Source organism: Trachinotus anak, unplaced genomic scaffold (assembly GCF_046630095.1).
Source record: "Trachinotus anak isolate AG129_WGS33_773 ecotype Australia unplaced genomic scaffold, CSIRO_AGI_Tana_v1 ptg000005l, whole genome shotgun sequence".
In the NCBI taxonomy this organism is placed as follows: domain Eukaryota; kingdom Metazoa; phylum Chordata; class Actinopteri; order Carangiformes; family Carangidae; genus Trachinotus; species Trachinotus anak.
Window position 1 is genome coordinate 25,314,196 of NW_027273856.1, and position 25,097 is coordinate 25,339,292.

At 42.1% G+C, this 25,097-nt stretch overlaps 1 protein-coding gene across 2 annotated transcripts in view; it reads right to left on the bottom strand.

Annotated features, from left to right (window-relative positions):
• usta (uronyl 2-sulfotransferase a) overlaps positions 1-25,097 on the bottom strand; it is a 51,541-nt gene extending 26,444 nt beyond the window's left edge. The window contains exons 1-2 of one of the 2 annotated variants that reach the window (XM_071479311.1): positions 24,616-25,097; positions 3,706-3,822 (exon numbers count right to left, since the gene is read on the bottom strand). In XM_071479311.1, the coding sequence (XP_071335412.1) occupies positions 3,706-3,822; positions 24,616-24,847 (349 nt within the window). In that variant the 5' untranslated portion in view covers positions 24,848-25,097. The remainder of the gene's footprint in view (positions 1-3,705; positions 3,823-24,615) is intronic. The other variant, XM_071479312.1, reaches the window with a different exon arrangement.

Genomic DNA, 25,097 nt, shown 5'->3' on the forward strand with positions numbered 1-25,097 from the left:
CATGAACTCGCCTCTGGCTAAGAGCAGCTGCATAACCATTCCTTAGTACAATTATCTAATCAATACTGCAACATGGACAACAACATAAATCAGTGGTGCTTTTAAGTTTTAATCAGTGAACTGTAAAACGGTCGATATATTAACCAGACAAGTCTAAAAAAAATACAAACAAAATAACCAGAATTGTTTGTAAGCAGAGGTCACTTCCACTCCTGCAACAGCTTTGTCTTCCCTTAATTCAGAACAACAAAAATAAACAAAAATAAAAAACTGCACAAGAGGTCGCTACAAATCAACACTCTTTATGATTTTCTGAGCAACACATGCAAGTAATACAAGCTGAAAGCTAATACTGTACATCATCAAGCTGAGATATTAAGCAGTGTGATTGAAATGGCAGGACAAAATGTGAAACACTGAGAAGCTGTTATTGGCATAATTCAAAAATCCAACAGGAACTAATTAGGGGAAATCTGGTGGGGAAACCCACGACACACTGCTTTTTCCCACAAGTTTTAGGACAACAAACTCTAAAAGTCTAAAAAATGTGGACACTGAGTATGAACCCTTTATTTACATAAGTGGAAGCAGCCAATTAAACTTTATAGTTGGACCCAGCACACACACACACACACAAACACACAGAAAAAAAAAAAAAAAAGCTAAAGTGCTGCTCCTGTCCATGAACTTGTTAAAGCAAATCACCACCCACATCAATTAGTCACCTCATTAGCTGAGTTGAGCATGACTTTTTTCTCCAGTGAGAAATTGGGTCATTTGACGTTGTTATTTCTGAAAGTTGAGTTACTACTACCTGTACAGCTACGTCACTCTTATCCACACTTGTTGCTATTTTCTTCACATTTTTTCTGTGGCTTTACTTCTGGCTGAAGATGAAAGTGCCATTGTTAACGCCATGTACAAAAACTCTGATAAGGATCTGAAATGAGCGTCAGTCAGCACAACAACAGACCTATTTTGAATTACTGAAAAAGGCAGTGATGTGGACAGTGATTCAGACTTGAACCACACTCAAGAAGGAGAAAGGCAACAAAGATGTTATTATGGCTGATAAGGTACAAATGTGTGTTTTTGAGAAGAAGACTAAATATAATGTAAATACTAGACTAATACTCTTTGGCACTGAGAAAAGATTTGGGTCCGTAAGTCATGAATGGTATCAATATCAATTAAATTGTTGGGAATAATTTCTAACAAATGCACAGATCTCTACACTTGCAAAGAAATAACCCGCCAGGTTTTGGCCAACCCAGCCCAGAATAATTCCTCCCTCTGGAATTCTCCCCTTGGTGTTGGCCTGCTTCAGGAATGCTACAGTAAGTTCGGGAATTTCATAAACATGTATTTAGCGCATAGACCATTTCATTTGCTTTGTGAAATTGGCGACCTAGCTAAGTAGAGCTTAGGGAAGAACACGTCCCAGAATAGGCCGAGGTGGGAGCGGAAAACCACACAGGAATGGGCAGTTGAAAGGAAGGCCAAGAGGATAGGAAAAGGGTTGAGGTTAAGGGGCCTTCTCTTTGCTATGGGACACGACTCATAGCAAAGATGGAGGGTTACAGAGCTGCTCCCCTGGAATGTTCTACAAGTATGTGAAAGCAGATTACAGGTTCCCTCAGCCTGTGAAGACTAAACTTTCTCATCCTTAACCACATCCTGCTGTAGTTTCTGTATATACCACAGACTAAAATGAGAGTAAAAAAGGTGTGTGCTTGCTTCATGTCCCTGCTGACAGTTTTATAGGAATATGGAGTGTAGTTTTTCAGTTAAATGGGAACAGTGGAGAAAGGAAAAAGTGTGGAAGAGTTTGGAAAGATGGACAGATAGATATCTCGTGACAGTCTGCACTGGAGTTGAAAATTACATAACTCCAGCCTGACCCAGCTGTGTAAAACACACCCAGTGAAACTTAGATACATGTCTCTGGTTACAGTCTTTACTAAACATTTGAGCCATAAGAGAGAGCAAAAGCAAACAAAGTCAATGTGCATGGGTTACATACATGCTTTTCTGTGTGTGTTTGTCTATAAAATACGTGTGTGTGTGTGTGGTCACCCAACCCTTTGATTTGGAGTGTGGGAGTGGCCCTCCATTAAGACCCGTACCTTGACCAAGCTACCTAATTACAGAGGGGAGTTAAGCTAAGGGTCAGGGTCTCCACCCACTACGCCCTTCTCCACATCACCCCTCAGTCATATGAGAATCAACAATGGTCAAACAACTTTGTGATATGAATATAACAGCTGTGCCTCTCTTATGTTATTGCAGGTGCCCAAAGCCTAAAACCTGGTAGGGAGACTAATTTGTGGACTTATTGCTCTCCTAAAATTTTGGTTACTGAAATGCAGCAGCAGGGGGACAGTGAGAACATACACAAATGCATACAGATGTACAGGGGTTGGGAGATTTCAGGGTGACTGTCAGCATGTCATTTGTGGACACCAGTGGTTGCCACCGTGTACACTGTGCGACGCACCACTAAACTGATGACCCAGCAAAGAACTGTTGACTCTAGTGGCTTCACAGCCATATGGCCAGAAAGTTAAAAATAAAAGACATACTTTACGGGAAAAAAAAGCTTAATCATTTCCATTGCTTATGTGAAGAACAGAGGAAACAGGAATGACTCATCTAATTTAAGAGGAAATCTTCCAAGTGAAACTCAAATCCCTTAAAATAGTAAACTAGTAAACTAGTGCTGTAGTTGACAAAGATACCATATGACAACCCATAGCATCCATGACAGGTATCCATAACTGACACGGTTTGAAGGGAGGAATCAAATCTTGCATGTTTTGTTTCATAACGGTTGATCAGTTATTAGCCACCAGTGCGTTTCAAATTTGATGTTTAAAAGAACGCACTTTCAACAGTCACTTTCCAACTACCATTAGGAGATTTCACACTTGACAAAGTAAATCAATACACAGGACCCCAGCTGAGTCATTTGATGTCTCCAAACTTGAAGAGGTGAAGTCAATGAGACAAGCAAAGGGGATAAAATCAAATGAGGCAGTTTGCGCATGACAGGCAAACACACGAGGAGCAGTACCTTCTTCAAGCCCCAAGGCCATGCTGCCTCAGGATTCCTAAATTTAAAGTTTTAAGAGAAAATTTCAAACACTTTCAGATTCTAATTTCACAGCACAGAGCAAGGGCTGCTCTCCAGGTGCGTGCCACATGTGGTTTTTTGCAGTGTAATTAATTCAATTTAGATGAGTAAACTACATTGAGCGTTGTTTTTAGTGACATTTTTCTATGACCTGATTTCTACACAAGCACAGGTATGAATGTTGACCTTGCCTGATCCTACTCTTTCCAGCGAGCTGTCATAAAGTCTGGAAATCTAAGTCTGGAAATCAGGTAGCTTTGAAATGAAGAAATGAGCCATGAAGTAGAAAATTGGGCAAACAGTTGAAAACCTAATAGATGTCTGACGCCGCAAAGTCAAAGTAGGAGAAGTAATCACTCATCAACTGGAGAGGAAGTGATGCGATGAGCTCTGATCATCCTGTCATATTATATCCTGTGGCCGACCATGTTGTTGCATTAGAGGCAGAGAACACTGTTAATGACAGGATGTGATGCTGTCAGGGATTTCTGGTGAACTGCATGCTGCCCTGTCAGCTAATTCTGCACTTCCGTTCTTAAGAGCACCAGAGTGCTTGTGCCATTTGTACATACCTCGTCTCTGCTTGTGGACATGCGGGCACGACACCAGTTGTCTTGCTAGCCTGTCCTTATGGATAAAGGGCCTGCAGGTGGCCGCATTGACTGACCAGAGATTTTTCCCACACACCCCTACAAAAGAAGTCAAATGGAGGGGACCTTTTAAGTCTTTCTTTTAGACTGATAAAGAAAAATAGAATAAAAGACAACAATATCCATTGGGGTGGGGGGTGGGATTTCACACACACACACACACACACACACACACACACACACACACACACACACACACACACACACACACAGGCTTTACTCCAGCTCACAAAACCTTCCAGATTTGGAAATGCATCACGTATAAATGGCAGCGACATACAAACACCACTAGTGACATCTGTGCCATCCACAACTGGAAAAGGAATGAAAGCTCATGGTTTTAGAGAGTAAATTTAGTAGTTATCTCGCTGTGAGTTGCTACACTATTAGAACATCAGTCAACATGTCTTCATCTTGTGTGTGGTGATTTTGTCAGACGATGTTGTGGTTATAAAATCAGGATTTTAGGCCAGCAGTTTGGAAGGTAATGTAGTCTTAATGAGCCAGTTTGTTTACAATACAGCTCTCTTTGCCCTGAGCCTCACCAAACTAAATCAGTTTTTGAACCTTTTTTTTTTTTTTTTAACAGACAATGATTTAGTACTCTGAAGCCTGTCACTACATTTTTCAAGACATAGAAAATGATTGCAATGTTTCATTACAACTCCTTTCATCATGACAATGTCAACTGAAACCAGACGACAGCTGCATGTGGACACTGCAATCATCCAACACCCTTGTCTTAGGATTCAGTGGTGATTCTGCTGAGTCACGAATGAGGCATGAGGCAAAGAGCTGGGTGTGTACCCATGTCTGACTGCACAATCATCACCAAACTAGATATTGTTAGACTGTTGGTGAACCAAATCTTAACATGCACTTTGAATTTTTGCTGGCCTGTCATGATGGTGGCCACTTGGGGTTCTATTTCCTCCTCCTTTGTAAAGAGACTAAAACAGAAGCATTTATAAATGATGAGGGTGAGAAACTCCAGTTGTTACATGCCAAAGAACTTTGCTTTATATGTTTAACTGTTCTACATGAACGCAAAATTGGTTCATGAGGCTTTAACCCGCAGAATTTCTCCCACTGTGTGTGATTTCACAGTGAGCGTCAGCTATGAGCTTGCTTTAGGTTTCATGCTTCAATGTGCGTGTGACCACTGAGAAAGGCTGGAGTCTGGAGGACCTGCACCCTGCTCTGTCACTGCTGAAGAGAGCGGCCAGCCTGAACCCCACATATGAAACACATAGCCATAAAAACAATCACATCTGTCAGGAGCCTGAATGAGGCTACAGACTAGTGAATCGGAGCTCAAATGAATAATTTGACATTTCGGGGGGATGCACTTGGCTTTCATGTGGAGAGTTGGACGAGAAGAGCAATATCGGTCTCAAGTCTGTGCGAGAAATGTTAGGCTGCAGCCAGGAGACGCTTAGCTTAGCTTAGCTTAGCTTAGCTGTACACAGACTGTAGAGAGAGGTAAACAGCTAGCCTGGCTCTGTCCAAATGTAAAAAAGTCTGCCTAACAGCACCTCCAGAGCTCACTTATTAGATCTAGAGGTGCTGGTAGGCGGATTTCATGCTAAGCTAACCGTATAGCTACCAGCTGTGGCTGTTCATAGTTAGCATATAGACATGAGAGTAGTATCATCTTACTCTAAGCAAATAAGAGCACTTTGTGCAATATCAAACTATTTCCTTAATCAGTTGTCTCTTTTGTCTCCTTCTGGTTTCTTCAACTCTACATTACAAGCAAAAAACAACATACATGCCTGCAGACAAATGGCCGTGCACACATGCAGAACGTCTTTGGTGTGCTATGTAAATCACCCGCTGACCTGCGCCCTGTGGGAGTCTGGATAAAGTTCTGGATGGAACAGAGGAAAGAGGCAGAATGGGGGCAACAGAGGGAAGACAGAAAGTACCACATGAGGGAGGGATCAGAAAGAGCAAGGGAATTCCTACAGAGAACCAGAATTCCTCTGAGTTTGTCATGTGACACAGCCAGATTCAGGAAAAGCAGCTGCTGTAGCGTACAGCACAGTGAGGAAATGAAAAGAAATAAAGTCAGGTCAGAGAGGGGAAGAGTGAGAGACAGCGACAGGGAAACGGGAACAAATTGTTATCAAATCAGTTTGTGAGCCCTCTGCGAAGGTCAGCAGAAAAAGATGAATTGCACTATCTGGCAGCTAGAGCTTCCTCAATGGCTTGAAATCCCCTTCAAGACAGGGAAACACAATAACTCCTCCATGTACAAACTAGACACACCGGTGCACACACACAACAGGACTGAAATACATACTTATGTACCTCTGTGTTGTGATATCTAATGTGCCCATGTCATGAAAATTAGGAACTAACTCATAAAAACTCAAACTGATGACCAAGGAGTATCTTGGCTAAAGAATTGTGAGGGAATTTTATTGTGCCAGGGAGTGCTGGCTCAGGGACTCATCCAGCTGTGAGAAAGACCCTTATCTTATGGGTCATGGCAGGAGATACATGCATTCCTCTGTATATTGTTATAAGCAATGGCGGGATCCTAACTGTAACAATGTGTGTGTCAATGTGTGTACATGTAGACCATGTGTGTGTGAAGGAGCTATTGATTACGATGCCTCTAGTCTCAAATCCAACATCTAATCTCTGCCGGTCTCTGCAGCAGCAGCAGTCCTCATCAGACTGTTCTCACCAGCGAGCACGGCAGGTATGGCAGAACAAACAGACTGCATAAAGAGAGCCTGTGTGGTGCTAAGTCTCACACTGGAGTGAGGGACAGAAAAAAGAAAGACTGATGGAGAAAGAGAGAAAGAGACGACAAGAGATGTAAAGAAAAGTAAAGGTTTGTGAAAGCCAGATGATAAAGATGGTTGTACAGTGAAATGATGGCATGGAAAGAGAGTCCAAGAAAAAGTTAGTTGGTTGTGATAGCTTTTTGGATAGCCTTGTCAAAACTGAGGCCATGTCATAAAATATTTCCACAGAAGGGAAAAGGCAAGAGCCCCACACAATGAGTGACTGTGGTCCACTGAAGCGTGCTACTTTTCTCATGAGCCCCAACAATAGACCTTTATAGGACTGTTACACTGTTCTGTTTGACACAGAGAGGTGTGATTTCAGCACAGAGATGACCCATTCCAGCTATAAGGTAAATAACTGACACACATATGAGCCACATCAGCAATGCAATGAATTCCTCTTGTATTAATTTCTATCTCTGTACATATAATGGTATTAATATATATGTGTGTGTGTGTGTGTGTACATATATATATATATATATACACTTTTCTATATGCTTTTCTATGCAAAATAAAAAATTTCCCTTGTCATACACTGATTTGCTATAGCATACAAACTAAGGAATCAGAAATAGTTAATTATTTTAACCAAAACCAAGAACAAACCAAAGAAAATTGGGGTAAAAATCCCCAACTTTTATTCATTGTGGAAATAGTAAATACTAGTTGGTTCAATAAAGCATATCTCAGCTTCTATGATAGCACAAATAAATATGCAACAGTGCACAAACTGGAGAAAAACATAAAACAAAGTAGGAAAGCTGCCTCCATAATAAAGCCCAAACATAAGTGCAGCAATGGAAATCTCATAACTGACAGAAACAGTCAGTTACAGTCAGAAACAAAATACTTGTGCCCACTGCTGACAGGGAATCAGAGCAGGAATAAGGCCAACACTAGTCAAAGATACATTGTGCTCAAATGCCAGTGAGTTTTCCATAAATGTTCAATATCTGATTTATTTTAATAAGGTAATTGCTTTACTTAATGCAACTAATACATCAACCTTATAATCATATTTGGGTCATATTATTCTTACATAATTACTAATTTGGAAGAATTAAACTCTTCCAAACCATGACTCTCCCTCTCCACCTTCAACTCTTTTCCATATACAGCAGTGCTGGGCAAATGCACTCTGTTTGCCAGTGTGCTGGTGTGTGTGTATATAACTGTGAGTGTGTTTCTGCAGCCTCATAATCAAAGTTGGTGCATTTAAAAAATCTGTACGTGCATGCTTAAAAATGCTTACAGTATTACTGTATTATGCATGTGATGTGTGCCTTTGTGCATGCCTGTGCTTTCACATGTATAAGTAGAATCCGCAAATCCCCAAACCTCTCACTAATTACACAGTGGATGGTGGCAGAACCCTGGCCTCCCTGCCTGCATCATCTGTTACATAAATACTCATTTGACGGAAACTGCTGTCAGGCTCCGTCTTGCACTGCAGCTCTGGTCAGTGCCAGGTTAAACCGCTGCTGGACTGGGACGCTGCCACTCCCTTGTTTTGTACTCAGCTCTTTTAGGATATGTGTGCATATACATATATATGTGTGTGTGTGTGTGTGTGTGTGTGTGGCGACATGCACATTTGATTGCTGATGTAGTCTGTGAGTGATGGAGAAAAACAAGGCAAAAGAAAGAGCGAAAGGTTTAGATTTTGTGTGTTTGATGGCATGTGCACATGTGAGAAAAAGAATGAAAGAGAGAAGTGTGTATGTATGTGTGGGTCTGGGTGTGTGTGTGAGCAAAGACATTTTACAGTGCCTGCTACCAGAAGCCACAGGATGTGCGTCTGCAGCAGACCACCTTGTACCCTATGACATCATCATAGTGCCTCCTGAAACTCCACGCTCACACATGCACATGCACACACACAAACTTCCCTACACGTTATTTTTTCCCTACCCTCATCAGGTGCCAAATAAAGTGCACTTGCCATGTGTTGAGCACATGCTGGTGATGGTGATGTGCCTCAGTGAAGAAGAGAACTTTAACAAACTTCCTGAATAACATTTGAGGTATTGCCTATCAAGCTTGCATAATCAAAAACATGTTTACTGTCACCACAGAGCATCCTGACCGAGCCGATCTTTTAATATGGAGATAAAAAAAAAAGTGTTATTTAACTGAAGTGAAAAATGTAAACAAAGTGACAATGTTTGAACAGTTCGGTGATAGGCGTTTGGCATCGGACTGGACCACTGTGGCCAAAAAGAGAGCAAAGAGCAACAACCCAGCAATAAACAACAGATGGCAGCTCACACTTCCAAGAACAGCAAAGAAGTATTTATAGATGAAGCCTGAAACTGGCTACGTACTGCAGTAGCAATCAGGGCATTTTAAAATCAATCCACCATCATCATGAATCAGATTTAAAGGCACAATATGAAAGCAAACCATAGCCTGTGTGCACTGCTGATCATGGTAGTTTACTACGTAGTTTAGCTAAATTAGGACTTGTGAGTTGATTCATGCCCCTGGTGCATAACAATCAAAGGCAGCTGTATCACAGTTAGATCCGGGTAAACCCTGGACAGAAAGCTGCAACCTGCTGAACCAAGTTATGTAGGCGTTGACACAAAGTATATAGCAAGGCAACTTACTGAGGATAGTGTTCAAGATGACACATCATATTAGCTACCTACATAAACTGATGTTCAGTCAAATGATTCATATAATCTGTGGTACTGTGGTCTGTGTGATGCAACAGTGTAGATAAGGATGATCTATGATCTAGCTTGAGAAACACACGAAGTGTCACCCACCCACAGTATTTTTTTTCTTTCATGTCTTAAAGTAGATGCTGGTTGAGGGTTGTGAGGAGCATTAGTAACTGAGCATCGTAGACTCACTTCTTCACTAAAGTGAGTTATAAAGTTCTGCTAACTGGCTGCATTGAACATAACTGTCAAATCATGGAGGCTTCTTTAAATGTCTTGTTCTGTCCAACCACCAGTCCAAAACACAAAAACATTTAATTAGCTACTATGGAGTAAGATCAAGACAATTCTCACATTTGAGAACCTGGAACTTTTAGATTTACTAAAAATTACTAAAATGGGGGAACCAGATAGCCGAGTGGTTAGGGAGCATACCACATGAGCACAAATGCTCTAAGCAGGTGGTCAGACTCATTTACTGCATGCTCCTTCTCCCTGTACTTGTCAGCCTTGACACATAACAACATGTAATACTCTGTCAAAAAAGCATTTCAAAGACAGAAAGAAAGAAAGAAAGAAAGAATGAATGAGAAAGAAAAAAGAACGGAAGAGAGACCAGCAGTCTTCAACTTTCAGATCTCTGTGGCTTCTTTGGCTTAATTTCAAATCATTGTTTCTTATCGCCACACAGAAACCACCACACCACCAGCTGCTGGGAAATAGCTGGTCCTTTTCACCCTGTTGTCTCTTTGAATAACCACTTCATAATTAGAGCAGAAAGATAATAACATTGATGATGTAAACAATAGGCTCTTAAACTGCCATAACATACTAAATCTAAACGGTTATGATAAAGAGGCTATTCATTAAGCTAATAAACGCGCTAATGAGCAAATCCTTCTATGCTGACACATACACAGCAAGCTTCTGAGCATGATTGGTCATTTTTTTAGTCTTGTCTCTGGCAACAAAACCCAAACTACAAGCTCTGAAGGAGAAGCAGTAAAGAAATATACACCTATTATGGGTCATTAGGAAGCTAATTTTCTTCATAAAGTGGGTTTCCTTACAGTACCAGCACATTGCCAATAGTCCTCCTCCTCTGTTTCTGTCATCAGGGGCAGAGGGAAGGCCTTTGGGAGGGTTGAAGGTGCTAAATCTGCCTCTCTTGCTGTGCTGGGGCAGGGTTACGCAGTGTATCACAGCTTGGTTAGAGGCAGCACACTGAGACCCTGTGCTGTGCCCTCCCTCCCAACAGGCACCCTGCTGAGCCCGACATACACACTCTTTTCTATCTCGCACTCTCTCACACACACATATAGCTGTTGTACACATGCATGCAAAGCAGAGGCAAACAAACACAGCATCCACACGCCAGCGCTGTTGACTCATGCTAATATGGGCTGTATGGTGTTAAGGTGAGGGAAACTCTCTCACCCTTGACTGGCCTCTTGGAAACATGGGCACGGCTTCAAGTTCAGGCCAAACACTAGCTCACAGAGAGAGCTGCGGCAAGAAATAACTAGCTTCCATTCATAAACATCATCTGATGGTCAGCTCATTGTCATTTGAGGGCAGCTATGATGATTAACTCTCAATCGCGGTCAGGCAGTCTGGCTTTGAATGACGAGCATTCATTCACGGTCCGCGACTGAAATGCCTTCATTTATTTTTTGCACCTTTTTTTAAAAAAAAGGACGTGTGAAAAATGGACACTGTAGTAAATATTGAGGTGATGTGGACAGTAAAAACTGGAGCAGAGTGGCAGAAAGAAATGCCGCACCCAGTTTTAAACATATTGGTTTAGAAAGGGCTGGATCCAAGTTACATCTGAACCTCAATATGTCACTTGTCATATGTCACATTCTAGAGACGTCAGACATAAACCGCACAACAGCACTGCTCATATGCTCATACGACTGTACTTGTGGTCACTCATGGTCAATTCTGTCCATATGCTGCTGGTCACAGTTCACCGACTCAGACAGTCTGCACCAGCCTGTAATCAATGTGTCATGCTTGGGATTTTGTGTGGGCAAATGCTTTTAGCTCAGCCTATAAATATACAAGCAGGAATCTATCCCACCCGCTAAGACTCTAGTCTGGGAGATGACATTGTCAGAGGGATTAAAGAGAAAGAAGAGACAAAGATAAAGAGGGAGAGGAGAGATAAAGGAAGCAGAGGACATCTGGCTAATGAGAAGAGAGTGCAGAATAGGACGCTCTACATTTCCACCTGTTTCCCTAAAAAATATTTAATATTCCAAAGATAGGATGTTAACCAGGACATGCGAACTCCTTGAAAGCGTGGTTTCGAGCGGTGTGGCTTTCCATCTCTGCGGAGTAAAAGTAGCCGGGAAAGCTAGGAATTGTTTTGTGGGAAGGATAACCCACATGAGCCCAGTTTCTGCTGGTCCTTCAACCTCTTTATTTAGACCAACCCACAGGGATCTTTCACTCTTATAAATAGACAGGCTTCTTCAGCTTCCACGCCACGGTCTATCTTAATATATGTTACTGACACAAATGTGGCTGAGTGATGTGTGCCTGTGGATCAGTGAATGAGGGTATTGATGCTTGGCACAGGTTGGAAGTTTACAACAGCCTGGAGAAGTTACTTCATACTCTCTCTGCTGCCTTTCAGGGGGCAATACTGTACTTATGATTTGTCTACGTTTATCCAGCAGCTATAGTTATCAGACCTCTGATTAGGATTTTACGTACAGAATACTTCGTCATCATCTGTTAAGTCATGATAAATTGTTATAGATTAAAAAAAGAGTATATAAAGGGATAAAAAAAAAGGAGCTCCACCTAAAAGGAGCCATGCTTTTATATTGGATACTAAAGTATATTTTGCTGATAATACATGTTTTCTTTTACATACATATACTTTTTAATTCAATTTGTCCTTAGATATTTTTATTTAAATAGAGCTTTATGTGTGTTTTGTGATGCAATCATGCCCTATTGAAACTAACAATGGCTCTATGACTATAAATGTGCAATGAATTGTGGTCATTGCAGTTCACTGGCATGTTTTCAGTGCTGGATTCCTTTGTTTAACTACACTAACAGGAAACACCAGGCATATAATTCCAACATGGTGCATCATAACACCACAAATAAACAAAATGTACTTGTTCCTGAATGTTTTGTATGTTTACTACTCACTCCAGTGCACTGGGCTGCCGTCTGTGAGTGCAGGCTCCAGCTGAGCGTGACCTTGAAGATGGAGCTTCTCTTTAATTTAGCAATGTGGGCTGGGCTAAACTAGCTGGTGGTCAGCGGTTTTCTTCAGCCTCTCAGGAGCACCCCATTAGAACAGAGCGGCTGAAGACGACATCAAGCTTCATGCTAGAGCCACAGTGCACAACAACCCCCTTATGAAAGTATGTGAGAAAGAGAAAATGTGTCAGGGTGAGGAGGCTCAAAGACACTTGCATAATTATGATGGATGATTGTTTTGTAGCTAGCGCCTCTAAAGAGACTTTGTTTTTTGTATCTGGAGAGTTAATAAAGAGCAGACACAAGTTAAAAAGGACGAGACAGAAAGTTGAAGACAAACAGCTGGCTGATGGAAGTGGATAGTAGTGTTTGGTAATAATCCCCAAAGACTGTGATCTCAATATCACATCATTTATCGCTTCCTTTACTGTATTTTGAATCCTTTTATATCTCCCTTTACTGTTTATAATCTTTTTCTCAGTAGATTGCATTCAATTATATGTTCCCTAAAGCAAATTTTACGAACAGACATAAAAGTTTCGATTTTTTCCTCTCAGACAGTGAAACAGCAGCCATACCAACAGCAGTTCTACAAAGCATAGCAGCACCGAGACACATATACAAGAACGAGAAGTTGTGAAATCACAAGCATGGTGACACTTGTTTAAGGTCTGCAGACTCACGCAAACACACACAGTCACAGATAAAACATGCATAAACAGCGACACGCACACATGAATGGGCACGCGAATGGGTGGAGAAGATACAGGAGATCTCAGAGAGACAGTGGTTTTGAAAGCCTGTGGTTGAGTATGTAATGGAACTGCATGTAGTGATTAGAGACACAAACGTTCCAGCTGGCAGTTCCACACATCCAACGCACCCAGTGGCACTTTTGTGTCTGTGTGTGTGTGTGTGTCATACACGTCCACTGCAGTGCAGAGGACAACACACAGGCTGCATCTGTTCACCCAGAGTTGGGTGAACAGAGCTGTCCAGGAAAGAATTTACGTGAAAGTTTCTTGCACAGACTTCCAGGAGAGGAAACAGGAGGAGGAGGAGAGAAAAAGAATAAAGAGTGGCAAGAGAAGAGGTAAATGGCATGAGGACATAGAGAGAGACATAGAGAGAGAGAGAGAGAGAGAGAGAGAGAGAGAGAGAGAGAGGGAGAGAGAGAGAGAGAGAAAGTGGCAAAGGACCAGATGGAATTGGAAAAAGAGGGAGAAAGACAGAGAGAGAAAAAGGAGGCTGGACAAAAAGTGGAAGAAAGTATGGTTATCCCTGGGGTTAGACTTTGTGGTAAAGAATTAGAACAGCATTCTGCACAGTGATGGATGAATTTACAGGACAGGCAGGTCTAGCTGGCATGAATTCAGTCCAGTCCAAACCAGACTGGTGCAGCAGAAAGGTTGTTCTGGGCCAGGCCAGTGGAAACACGACACAAACCAGGATCTGGGCCAATGAACCAGGCCAGACAACTGATGGCTTTTCAAGGGGCGTAGCAACACTGTGCGTGTAAGAAATAGCACTAGACTATAGAGTTACCCATTTAACCTCAAGCTGGGTTTACCCAAGGTCCTAACATGACCTTTGACCTCTTGAGATACCAGTTTATTGTGGCAGGTTACATTCCTGAACGTCTCAGGATGATTGCAAAATAACTTTTAAATTTCAGTTCATCACTCTTCCTTTTGAAAATTCACAAACACCATGTAATTAACACCACTCACCACACCCGCTGACTTCTCTCCTGAACCAATCCCCTGCTGAGGAAAAGGACTCAACCTCAGTCTTGACCGGACAGGAAAAAGAACAACTTCTTGGAAGCTGAGTGTTTGTGTGTCTTTGGATAAAGACTTTGTTAACTTTGGACTGTGTTGCTTTTACTCAAGATGTCTCTTCGAAACATCTGGAAAATGTGGTTTCTCCTGCAGACCAGAACATTTGTACAGGGTTATGGGTGCAGCTTACCACTACAGTACCCCTTGGCTGCGGCTTTAGCAGCTGAGGCATCAGTTGTATGGAGGGTAAACATGAAGAAAGAAAGATCCAGGTATTGAAGAGTTCATACGTGTGACAGGTGATGGCAGGATGTGGATTTTAGCACTAACCCTCACTTTTTTGCCTGATATGATGTGTTGTCAGTCACGGTTTGCACTCCTGTCTTTGCATAAGAGGCAGGTGTTGAGAGAGAGAAGTGTTTAAGCTCAAAAAGGAGACTGAGAAAGACAGAGGGAGAAGTGGTGGGAGACAAAGGTGGGTTTCAGAGAGGGAGAGCACATTTTGAGATAGGGGTGTGAGATTTGGTTGAGGTGAGGTTTGTTTTCCACGGGGGACGACCACATTCCATCTGAACATTTCAAAAATGCTTTTCAGGCTGTCCTCAGTGTCGACCCCTTCCTTTTCGGCATCAATACATTTATCTGTCTCAGCCCAGCCAAGAAGCTCCGGAGCAATGAAATAGTTTTATTCTCTAAGGAAAGTTACTGTAGTATTCCACCTGCTGCCAGCAAGGACAGGAAGAGTCACTACTGGTAATAGCTTTGAGTTAGAATTCGTTTTGTGATGTGGACTGCTGTGCAATTAAATAAAGCTTCCTCAGGCTTTAAGTTCGTAAAAAATGAATAGATAAAAAAGACAGAAAATACAAAGACAATATGGGTTAGATTTTACATCAAATCTGACTATAAAGGTCACTTTAGGGAATATTGGCAGCAGATACACATCCAATAATGACAGCTTTAAAAATCTCTGGTGTCAGCAAGCAATAAAATGATGATAACTTTGAAGTGTACCGGTCTACTTCAGGCTGTTGTCTAAGTTACAAAGTTATGACTTTCTGAGTGACAGGGAGAAATTACATAAGACTTTGTTTGGATGGGAGCTGGGAGGGGTTACTAGACATCTCTGGAGCTCTCTTTATTTAGCTTGGCCATCAGATATGTGGAGAGGCTCTGTAAAAACTATCTTCCTCTAAACAAAAATAAATGCATTCTTTCTAGCTTGTGTGAAGAGTGTGTGTGTTGTTAAAATACCTAAAGTTGGAGTGTAAAGGAGAGAACACCTTTCAGACTAAACAGAGGAAAATGTTGCAGTGCAATGAAATGAAGCTGGAATGTATAAAGTCATTTCTTGCAGCAGTTGCATATTATCAATGAAACAATTTGGATCTTTTATGTAAGCTAAGCAGCAGCTGAGAGATCATGAATGTGAATGTTTGTGTTTCTCAGTCTTCCAATATTCCTGACTTCATGGAAACATTGTTTAATTACTATGTAATGGCCTTTCCTTAATCTGAGTCCAGTTCTGCTTCATCGGGAACCAACGGGGATCTTTTAAAAGCCATCTAACTGTGTATACATGCATGCACCTGCACACAAATAAGTGGAAGCAAAATCACACAAATTCATGTGGTTTATCAACTTTTATGTTCAGGGCTTTGGGGAAAAAAAACAGGCCTGTGCAGAGCAAATGAAAGACCCCTATAATAACACTGTGAAAGCTGAAGGCTGTAGAAGGTGATAATTGTATCATTTTACAAAAAAGACAACTTCTGACAACTCTGAAAACCCCACACCTGGCAATGCCCTTAGGTCTCAGTCGTGGTGTCTGGCAGGATAACATTTACCACCTGTTAGGATGATCTGTGCAATCTGTTGAAGTGATTTCTGAAACTTAAGGACTAAAGAGAGCAAGACAAGTAAAAAGTTAGCATGTTTATTCAGCTTAGTCAGTGACTACATCTTGTTTGTCACAACAAAATGCACATACAGTTTGATTCGATGATGTATCACTGGCACATCACTAGACTGTATGACCTAAGACGTTCTGGACTCTCATACTCACACAAAATAGCTTTCACAAAGTTTCGAGAAAACAGAAGAAAAACTGGATTTCTCATCCACTCAGCTGAACCCAAAAAGGGCATAGGCTATATAAAACTTTAAAGTGCAAAGGAATACATCTCCCCAAACCAGCACGTAGTGGTTTTAACAACATGGGCTGGGCATTGCTGGTCTATCTGCCTTGCTGTATATTTAAGGCTGCTATTTTAAAGCACTATATACTTTTTCATTGCCATGAAATGAGGCTAGCAGACAGAGTTGTGGTAAACTCACTCAGAATAAAGATAGGCAGAGTTCCTTGAACAAGGTATGTTGCTGACCACCGGGCAGCATGTTTCCTCTTAACAAGTCCCATAACAACCAATTACTTGGCTTTGGGCTGCGTGTTTGTCCTGAGCTATGAGGGAAAAGTCCGAATCCCATTGTTGAATCAAATTGGAAAATAATTACTTGACTTTAGTGACCACACAAACCTGCTGTTTGACGAGAGCTGACAAGTCTATATGTGGGTAGTTGAGCATGTTGGGTGTTCTGTGGCAATAAACAGAGGAATGCGGAGCAGTTCAACACTCGCCAAAACAAACAGAGAAATTTCCCAAATAGGATAACAACACCGGGGCACAAAGATATGAGGAAGGAGGGTATGAGGAAGGGCGATGCTGATCCAAAAATCAGCAGCAGACTGTAATTATTCTGTTTCTAATTCAGGCGCCAAAGGACCTTGATTCAGATTAGAGGTCTTGTCCTTCTGGATGAACAGAGGAGAGCTGATTTAAGCAGGGCATACAGTTTACATGCAGAGCGTGGATACCTCATTTTCTCACAGGACCTCTATTTATCCTGGCACTGATCTTTTAAATTATGGGATATACGTAGTCGCCTTCTTACAAGAATTAGCCAAGGTACCACCCAGTGGCTGTGGGCCCTGAGCCACCCACCCATTCACGCACCACCACAGGCACTGACATAAAAGTCACCACAACCAGCCATCATCAGTGTCTTGGCAACAGCTCACAGTTCCTAAAAACAACCCCCTTCTGAGCTGGTGTGTAATGTATTCTTGACTACATGAAGTACAAAGGGCTGACAGAGACTCAAGCTTCGGGTGTGTGGAGCATAGCTCACTTTTACATCATAAAGTTCAGCTATAAAAGTTTTTAAAGGAATAATTTGTCATTTTGGGAAATAAACTTAATCGCTCTCTGGAGAGTTAGGTAAGAAGACTGATAAGGCTACAGCCAGCAGGAGGTTAGCTTAGCTCAGCACAAAGACTGGAAACAGGGGCAAACAGCTACCCAGGCTCTGTCAAACCTGCCTCCCAGCACATCTAAAGCTCACTAATCAACAGGCTTATATCTGTTCAAATAATTGTGTGGAAAAAAATGACAGTTTGAAATGTTATGAGGGTTTATGTGCACCAGTCAGTTTAGCTTAACATAGCCTGGCTCATGACAAAGATCAAAAATACACCTACAAGCATTGTTCAAATATTATATATAATATATTATATATATATAATAACATAATGTGCCACGGTTTAGACCCTTTTTTCAGTTTTGACTAAGAGAAAAGTGGCTTAGGACACATTTGCAAAAAAAAAAAAAAAAAAAAAGTTGTTAAGTTGTAAAATGTTATTTAAAGCAAATAATTGTGTATTGAATTCAACACATTTAACATACCAACTCTGCAGAACAAGTTTCTAATTTGATCAGTCATTTGCAGTCGTTTGCCAAAAGCAGACGCAGTACACATACAGTAGCATAGCACACAAGCCTAGTTACAAACCATTGCCCACAAATTTATCTGGGATTTCTCTTGGGTTATAACCATCATTGCTCAGCAAGCCTTGAGCTGCAGCAGTCACAGTTTTTTTTTTTTTTTTACATCTGCTCTTTTTGTGTGGTGAAAACAACTGCACTAATGGAGGATAATTGCCCTGTGTTGTTTTAGTGTTTGCCCATCTCTCTGGAGAGGGCAATGGCAGCTTCTCAGGCATAGAGATGCTAATTGGTAATGCTAATTGCTTCCATTATGTAATCATGGGGTCAACATGAAGCCATTTTTCACATGATTTCATTTTGTAATATTTCGGAAAATAAGGAATGTTAAATATCATAATTTATCATAACCAATGAGAAAGAAAATATGCTAATCCGTTTACTCTATGTAGAACCACGTGCTTATGACAGAATTAAATACTGATCAAATTTCTGCTTTTGTTTTCTTTTAAATCCTAAAATTAAAATAAAAGCACCAAGTCTCTTTTTTTTTTGGTTTCCATTAGAGTAAAAACTGTCTCCACTTATTGACCCCAAAACCCAATTAACAAGCTGGCATGCACGTTAGAAAGCAGGTAAATAAACAGAGTGAGGCTCGCCTGTCCTCAGCAGGGAGGACTGCTCTTTTTACCAACCCAGAGGGAATTACAAGCCGTCTGATTGTTTTGGCATTTAGGACGGACGTGATGTCAGTTAGGAGTTGTTTTGGGTTTTGTCAGAGGTAATGCTTTCCCCGACACTTCCATGAGGACTAACATATTGTAGGTGGAGGGAGTATGGAGAAAGTAGGCCAAGTTGTCCTGCCTTCACCTTTTAATGAGTGTTGACAGCTGGAGGTGTTGGATTGACGCAAAATATTATTCTATCTTCGCCCACTAAACATGAGATTATCATGAAGCAGCAGCCGTTAGTATTAAATTAAAAATGTATGTTTGTGCTTCTGTTTGCCACCTCTGCTCAAACTTTGCACAAGTAAATAACAAAAAAATGCGAAGGAGTGAGGGAATAATTGGGAAGCGTAAGTATTTTTCCACATGACCAACTTCACCCCAGAGTCAGACTGGTACACACCTGGCAACTCTGTTAGTCATTTTAAAATGCTGAGTGGCAGCTTGACCAGCACTGGTCTGATTTTTTATTTTATGTGACACTTAAAAGTGTGGACTCGGTCTCTCTGGTCAAAGACTCAGTGCCACTTAATCTGTCAGTTTGAAGAACAAAATACGACTGGGTGAAATAAAGACAGTGTTTTTAATATCCTTTAACAGGAAGCGGGCGTACTGGTGTGAGTGGAGAGGTGAGTTTGCTCCAGAAATCACACTTACATGTCTGGCTCACTCAACAAAGCTCTTCTGCATATGTGTAGTTTGTTTGTCAGTTTCCTCACCACAGTATGCCTGTCTGCGCGTGCATGCTTGAAATACTTGACCAAATATGCTTTAATGTGTTTTAATGTTATTTAAGAAAATGAGGGCAACAGGTCAGACTCGAGGTTAGTGGAACAGGTTTGTGAGTTAAGTGTCTACAGTTCAAAATGCTGAGTAAAAACAGGGAAAGTGAATAACTACCAGTACCAGTTATTTTTGTGATAACAAAAGTTAAAACATAGTATACGGCCGGACCACATCATATTCTGCCTTGTCAAACTCTATCTGTTTGCTTCCCTCTTACTCTCTGTGCTCACATATACGGTATTTTATTACAGCCAAATTCCTAATAAAACTGTTCTCATTTATATATACTTCTGTTGTGAGACAATGGAACGTATCATGAAGTAGGAAATAGTGACTGGCACATTAAGACTACATGTTATCAGCAGTCACTTCAAAGCCATTTCCGAGCTGCCGTTCTGCACGGCTAAAATCCCGATTTCATAACTGTGACATCGTCATTAAACGCTCATCCATGTTGGCTGCCGTGCAGTCAGCACAGAGAGGTGTGCCAGCAGGGTGTGCTCACACTGCATACTGGTGACTCTTTTCTACAGAAAGTAGCTAACGTTTGTTCAAAAAGTCACTAGATTTGTCACATTTATTGTGTTATTTATTTATTTATTTTTAAAGTTACTAAAGCAGTCTGAAAAGTTGGTTAATCTAGGGACAAAGGTGCAAAGTTGGCAGCACTGCTTGTTGGCGTGAAAACATTTTGAAAGCGCAAGAACCAATTGGAAAACTTCTATTGGAGTGGCCGACCAGTGGTGCGACCTTATCGCTCAGTCAGTCAAGCAGTCAGTCAGTCAGTGACAGACTTATTTATAGGGCTAGCCCCGCTGTTTTGGTCTTTTACAATCTTTCAACCTTTCCACCACTTCTGTAGCCATTCTCGTTCTCTTCTTCTTTAAATACATGTTAAAGTTTATTGGTAGCACTACTCATAGACGCCAAACTAAACTTCATTTGAATTCACTTTAAAAGTTTGCTTTCACCCACTTCCTGCCCAGCATTGCTGTAAATAAGACAGAACCTGGAGGGAGGAGAGAGATCCTGAACCTTCCTCTGTGTCCACACATACCTGTGTAATCCCCAACACCGCCCTGCAACTCACACACTTTACCTGCCAGTTTCTGGTGAGTTAAATTTATGTGTGTGAATTTTTTAAGGCTACAAAGTTCTTTTGAGAGGCAGAGCGATGCTTAGTGAGAGACTGACAGTCGCACCGCTCAGCATTTATGATTTATGGTAGGGGAATTGGGAACTGTAACAACGCACACACACAAACACAGAGGAAGACCTGTGTGCTTACGTGTCCTTAAAAATCTGTTACATCCATCCACATGTCTGAGACCTAGGCGCACGGTATATGCTGACTAATCCTGAAGGATCCAGTTCAGTAAGTGGAAGATTTGAGAGAACAGAGAAAAATTCTAGATCCTTCTCTGTGTTTTGCTCTCTCAGCTCCAAGGAGCTACAAGAGGGTGGTGTGCAGTATCACAGAAGAGCAATACTCATTTTCCCATCATTGCATTCAAAATCCCTGAGATCATGACAACGCTGGGTCAACTACCGTTTGAAATGTGAATGGAGCGGGTTCATGGCTTCAGACTCAGTCTTTGCTGAAGCCTTTCATATTTAATCTGATATTTCTGTTATATGTTGCGTTTTTACCAGGAATAGAGGCAGTTGCTTCTATAAAAAGATTCCTGGCTCACTACTAATCACAGCTAATTTGTCATTCAGCTCAGTTTTAGCTCCACACTGGTGTTTCTCTGACTAGTTAACAGTCAGAGTGGCCTACAGCAGTGAAACAAGTTGTCCACTTTTCTAAAGAACAATGAACTGAAACATGTTTCAGTCAGAAACCTCCCAGCCCAGCCACGTCAAATGTCTGGGGGAATCACTGCTAGACAGTCAGGTGTGATTGTGCATTCACACACACACACACACACACACACACACACACACACACACACACACACACACACACACACACACACACACAGACACAGACACAGACACATCGCTCAAATAGAGGCTTGTTTGAGGGTAATATCGGTATGTATGTGTGTAAGAGGGAAAGAGAGGCAGAGAAAGTGTGAGAGGGAGTCGGTGATGGAGAACACACAGCGGTGGGCAAGCTGTAAATCCAGGTCTAAAGGTCTGCACGCCGTTTTAGTTACTGCAGCTATACGTTGAGTGACACCCTCAGACACCAAACTCGCCGCTGGCCCAAACAAAACAGGCTCTGTTCCCTCTGCGGTGTGTGTGCCTGAGAGAAGCACACACACTTAAGACACACTTGCACAAAATCAACCTACTACTCTCCTCCAGATACACACCCACATTCACTTACCCCACCAGGAATCCACACCTTCATCTTGCCACAGTGCAGCCAAAAGTAACAAAAGTCAGCTTAAGGTAAATAAATCAACCAATCACTGGTTGCTCATAAGAGGCTGCTCACATACAGGAGGAGGATTATTAATGCTGCATCTCCTCTTTATTCTCTTATTCATTCCAACAGTGTTTGCTGGAGTTTACATCCAGTTCCTGACTCAGGTGGCAAGCTGTTTCACACAACCGTGTATGACACAGAGAGAGTGAAGACTGAGAGAGAGACTGAGGTGGAGACAAGCGTGTCTGTAATTGACATGGGTGAAGGTGACAAAGGGGGAAACCAGGGAATGTGAAGTTCTTCACGAAAATAACTTCCCTCCAAACTTTCTTTCAAAGCGCCGGCACAGGCTCTTTTTCCACCAAAGCACATGAGGATCCTGCACAGCGAAACTCTCCACCTTCCCTCTTTTCTACCAGATTTCTTTATTCTCTTCTTCAAGTACTCAAGACCACCGGTTTATTCAGAATGAAGACAATGAGCAGACCACATCTGAATCCACTACAACGCTTTATTATTTTATCACAATCCTGCTACTTGACTAAGGCTCAGGAATCAGAAGACTATCCAAAACATAAAATTTAATTGCTGCTTGTAACTTCATATGACCACTTTAACACTGTCACTCGTTGCAGTCAGAAACAAAGCTTTTTCTCCTCGCCTCAGCATCTTAATGAGTGGAGACGATTACTCATCCAGAGCCCAGTGGAGGTGCTACACTGGAGTTGTGTCATTGTTATATAAGGAAGCCCACTCTTGAAGAGTATAGAGGCGTCAGTGTTTGACAAGGCTCTGGCCCTCAGGGTCTCTGTGCAGAGCTGCAGTGAGGATCACGTCGCGCAGGTGGGCCCAGACACTCATTCGTCTTCTAACAGGGAGATTCCTCGCCCTCGTGGTGCACACATGGACGACTGCTGGTGGATTTTGATGGTGCAAAAAAGGTTTTGAAATGTGGGTGTGTTTGCAGATGTGTTTGTGTGCTAATACCACACTCCATCCTGTGTGATGAGGTGTCAAAGATTCAGCTGATCACTTAAACTTGCGGGCATGTTTTTCAGGTTATAGAGCACTTCTCAGGAGTGGAGCGCTGCTTAGTGAGAAAGTCAGAGACATTACAGGCTATCTGACTGTGTGCACAATCGCTTTGTGCAATTACTGCAATACAGAATGAACAAGCATCGACTGCTGCAATTTCTAAATCACATTAGGCTGCACAGTTTCATCAGAGTAAATGTTGTGCAGTGTATATAGAGTCTGCTCAGGCAATCAAGTTGCATTTCCTAGCAAAGTATTCATGCTCTCCATGATACCCAGCTGTCAAGACTGACTCTTTGATTGTTTAAATATTTTCTCACATGCCGCAGAAACTTAACACCAGAAAAAACTGCCTGTGCTTATGTTTTGAAACACTGAACCAAATCAAATCAAATCAAAATGATTTCTTGACAGTATTGTGCAGCTGTAGTGTGCAGGCACGTGCGCATGTATCCATGTGTTTGAGTGTGTGTGTGTCTACAGGAAACCAATCTGACCCATGGGATTAGTGGCTGACTTGGTGAGTGACTCTCATTCTGTTCCAGATGTTTATCACGTCATAAAGGCCTCAACCCCCCTGTAAGAAATAGGTAGGAACACAACCTCCTTTCAACACACACACACACACACAGAGACACACACTTTGCTGCTGCACACCAAACTGAAGCAGTCACAGACATGATGATAGGAAATCAGCTGGCTTTAGAACACAAGGACAAACATGAACATACAAACACACACTTCCCTTTTTTTGACTCATGATACGTGTCATCCTAAAGACTACCCATGGAGACACAGCCACACATACATCCACTCTCATCTTGATATCACCCTGTATAGTGCAGTGACAGTAATATAGCTGTGCCAAGTCACATCTAAACGAAGTATTCCCTTCAGGTCTTTATATTCTAAATTGGAAACCTTGTGCCCCTGCTTCTGATCACTTACAGAAAAGCGCTTGGCTGACTCAAAACACCAGCATAAATCCAGCCTTTAGAAACACTGCTGCGCCTTGTCCTGGCGGTGCCCGTCGTGCGCAATGAGCGCCGTGTGGCTGAGAGGAGCGCACCAGCTGGCTGTGCAAGCGGAGGTGTTAGTCTCCGTCCACATACATTATCAGCTTTAACAGTTGCTAAGTTCTTGTTACCATAATAGATCTCAATCATGCTCCGACAAGTCAGAACTGATAATCAGATGGTGAGGAGGAGGGCGCATTCCTCAGGATCTGTTGTGAAAAGTTTGAATTTTAAACTTGGGGAAGACTTGCAGATACCGGGAGACTGTAATATTTAACATGAGACGGTTGTGCATGAAGGCGCGTTTTTAAGAGGATATGTGTTACTCTACAGCAACTTCATTTACAGCCAGTTGGATGATTTAAAGATTCTGAATGGTGTCAGGAGAAGAGGATAACTCATCTGGGGTGAAAGGGGTCGATGGGACGCTGTGGCCTCCGGTGGAGCCGGCGGTGAATGAGAGGTGCAAGCCGCTTTCATTCTCTTATTCGCTGTGAATAAACTTTCTTTTACACGTCCCATCAAAGAGGGGCAACTAAAGATACGTGTGTAACTTTTTTTTTTTTTACTGAAAAGGATCTCCTTGATGACGCGTTTCAGCCAGCAGAGGAAAAGAAAAAAGTTCTTACCGAGATACTGTCGGATGTCCAGCAGGATTTTAGGGGGTCCTCCGTTCAGCTGGTAAAAGAGGGAGCCGAAACAGAAGAGGAACAGCGTAGCCATGCAGAAACCATAACCTCGCAGGGAAAATCGCAACGGTATAGTAGAGAGTAAGCTGTACTTTCTGTTATTTCGCTCTCTGATGTGATTGGAAGTCTGGCTGTTGCTGTGAAGGGGACTGCTGCTGAAATTCTTCATCATCTCCTCCTCACAAAGCGCCGAGGAAAGTCACCCATCCGCCTGTGGAAAGTGGAACTTGTCGCTTTGAGATCATTTGAGGCGGACGGCCAGTTATTTGGGAGACCCAGCTCTCCTCCGCTGCCGCAGCCACGGGGTTGTTTATTGCGCACAGCCTTTCGCTTCTGCTCGGTCCCTCTCGTTTGCGCTCGTTGGATGATTGTTCCTTCCTTCCGTCCTTCCAGCGGAGTTAAGGGTCCATCCTTCTGCTCCG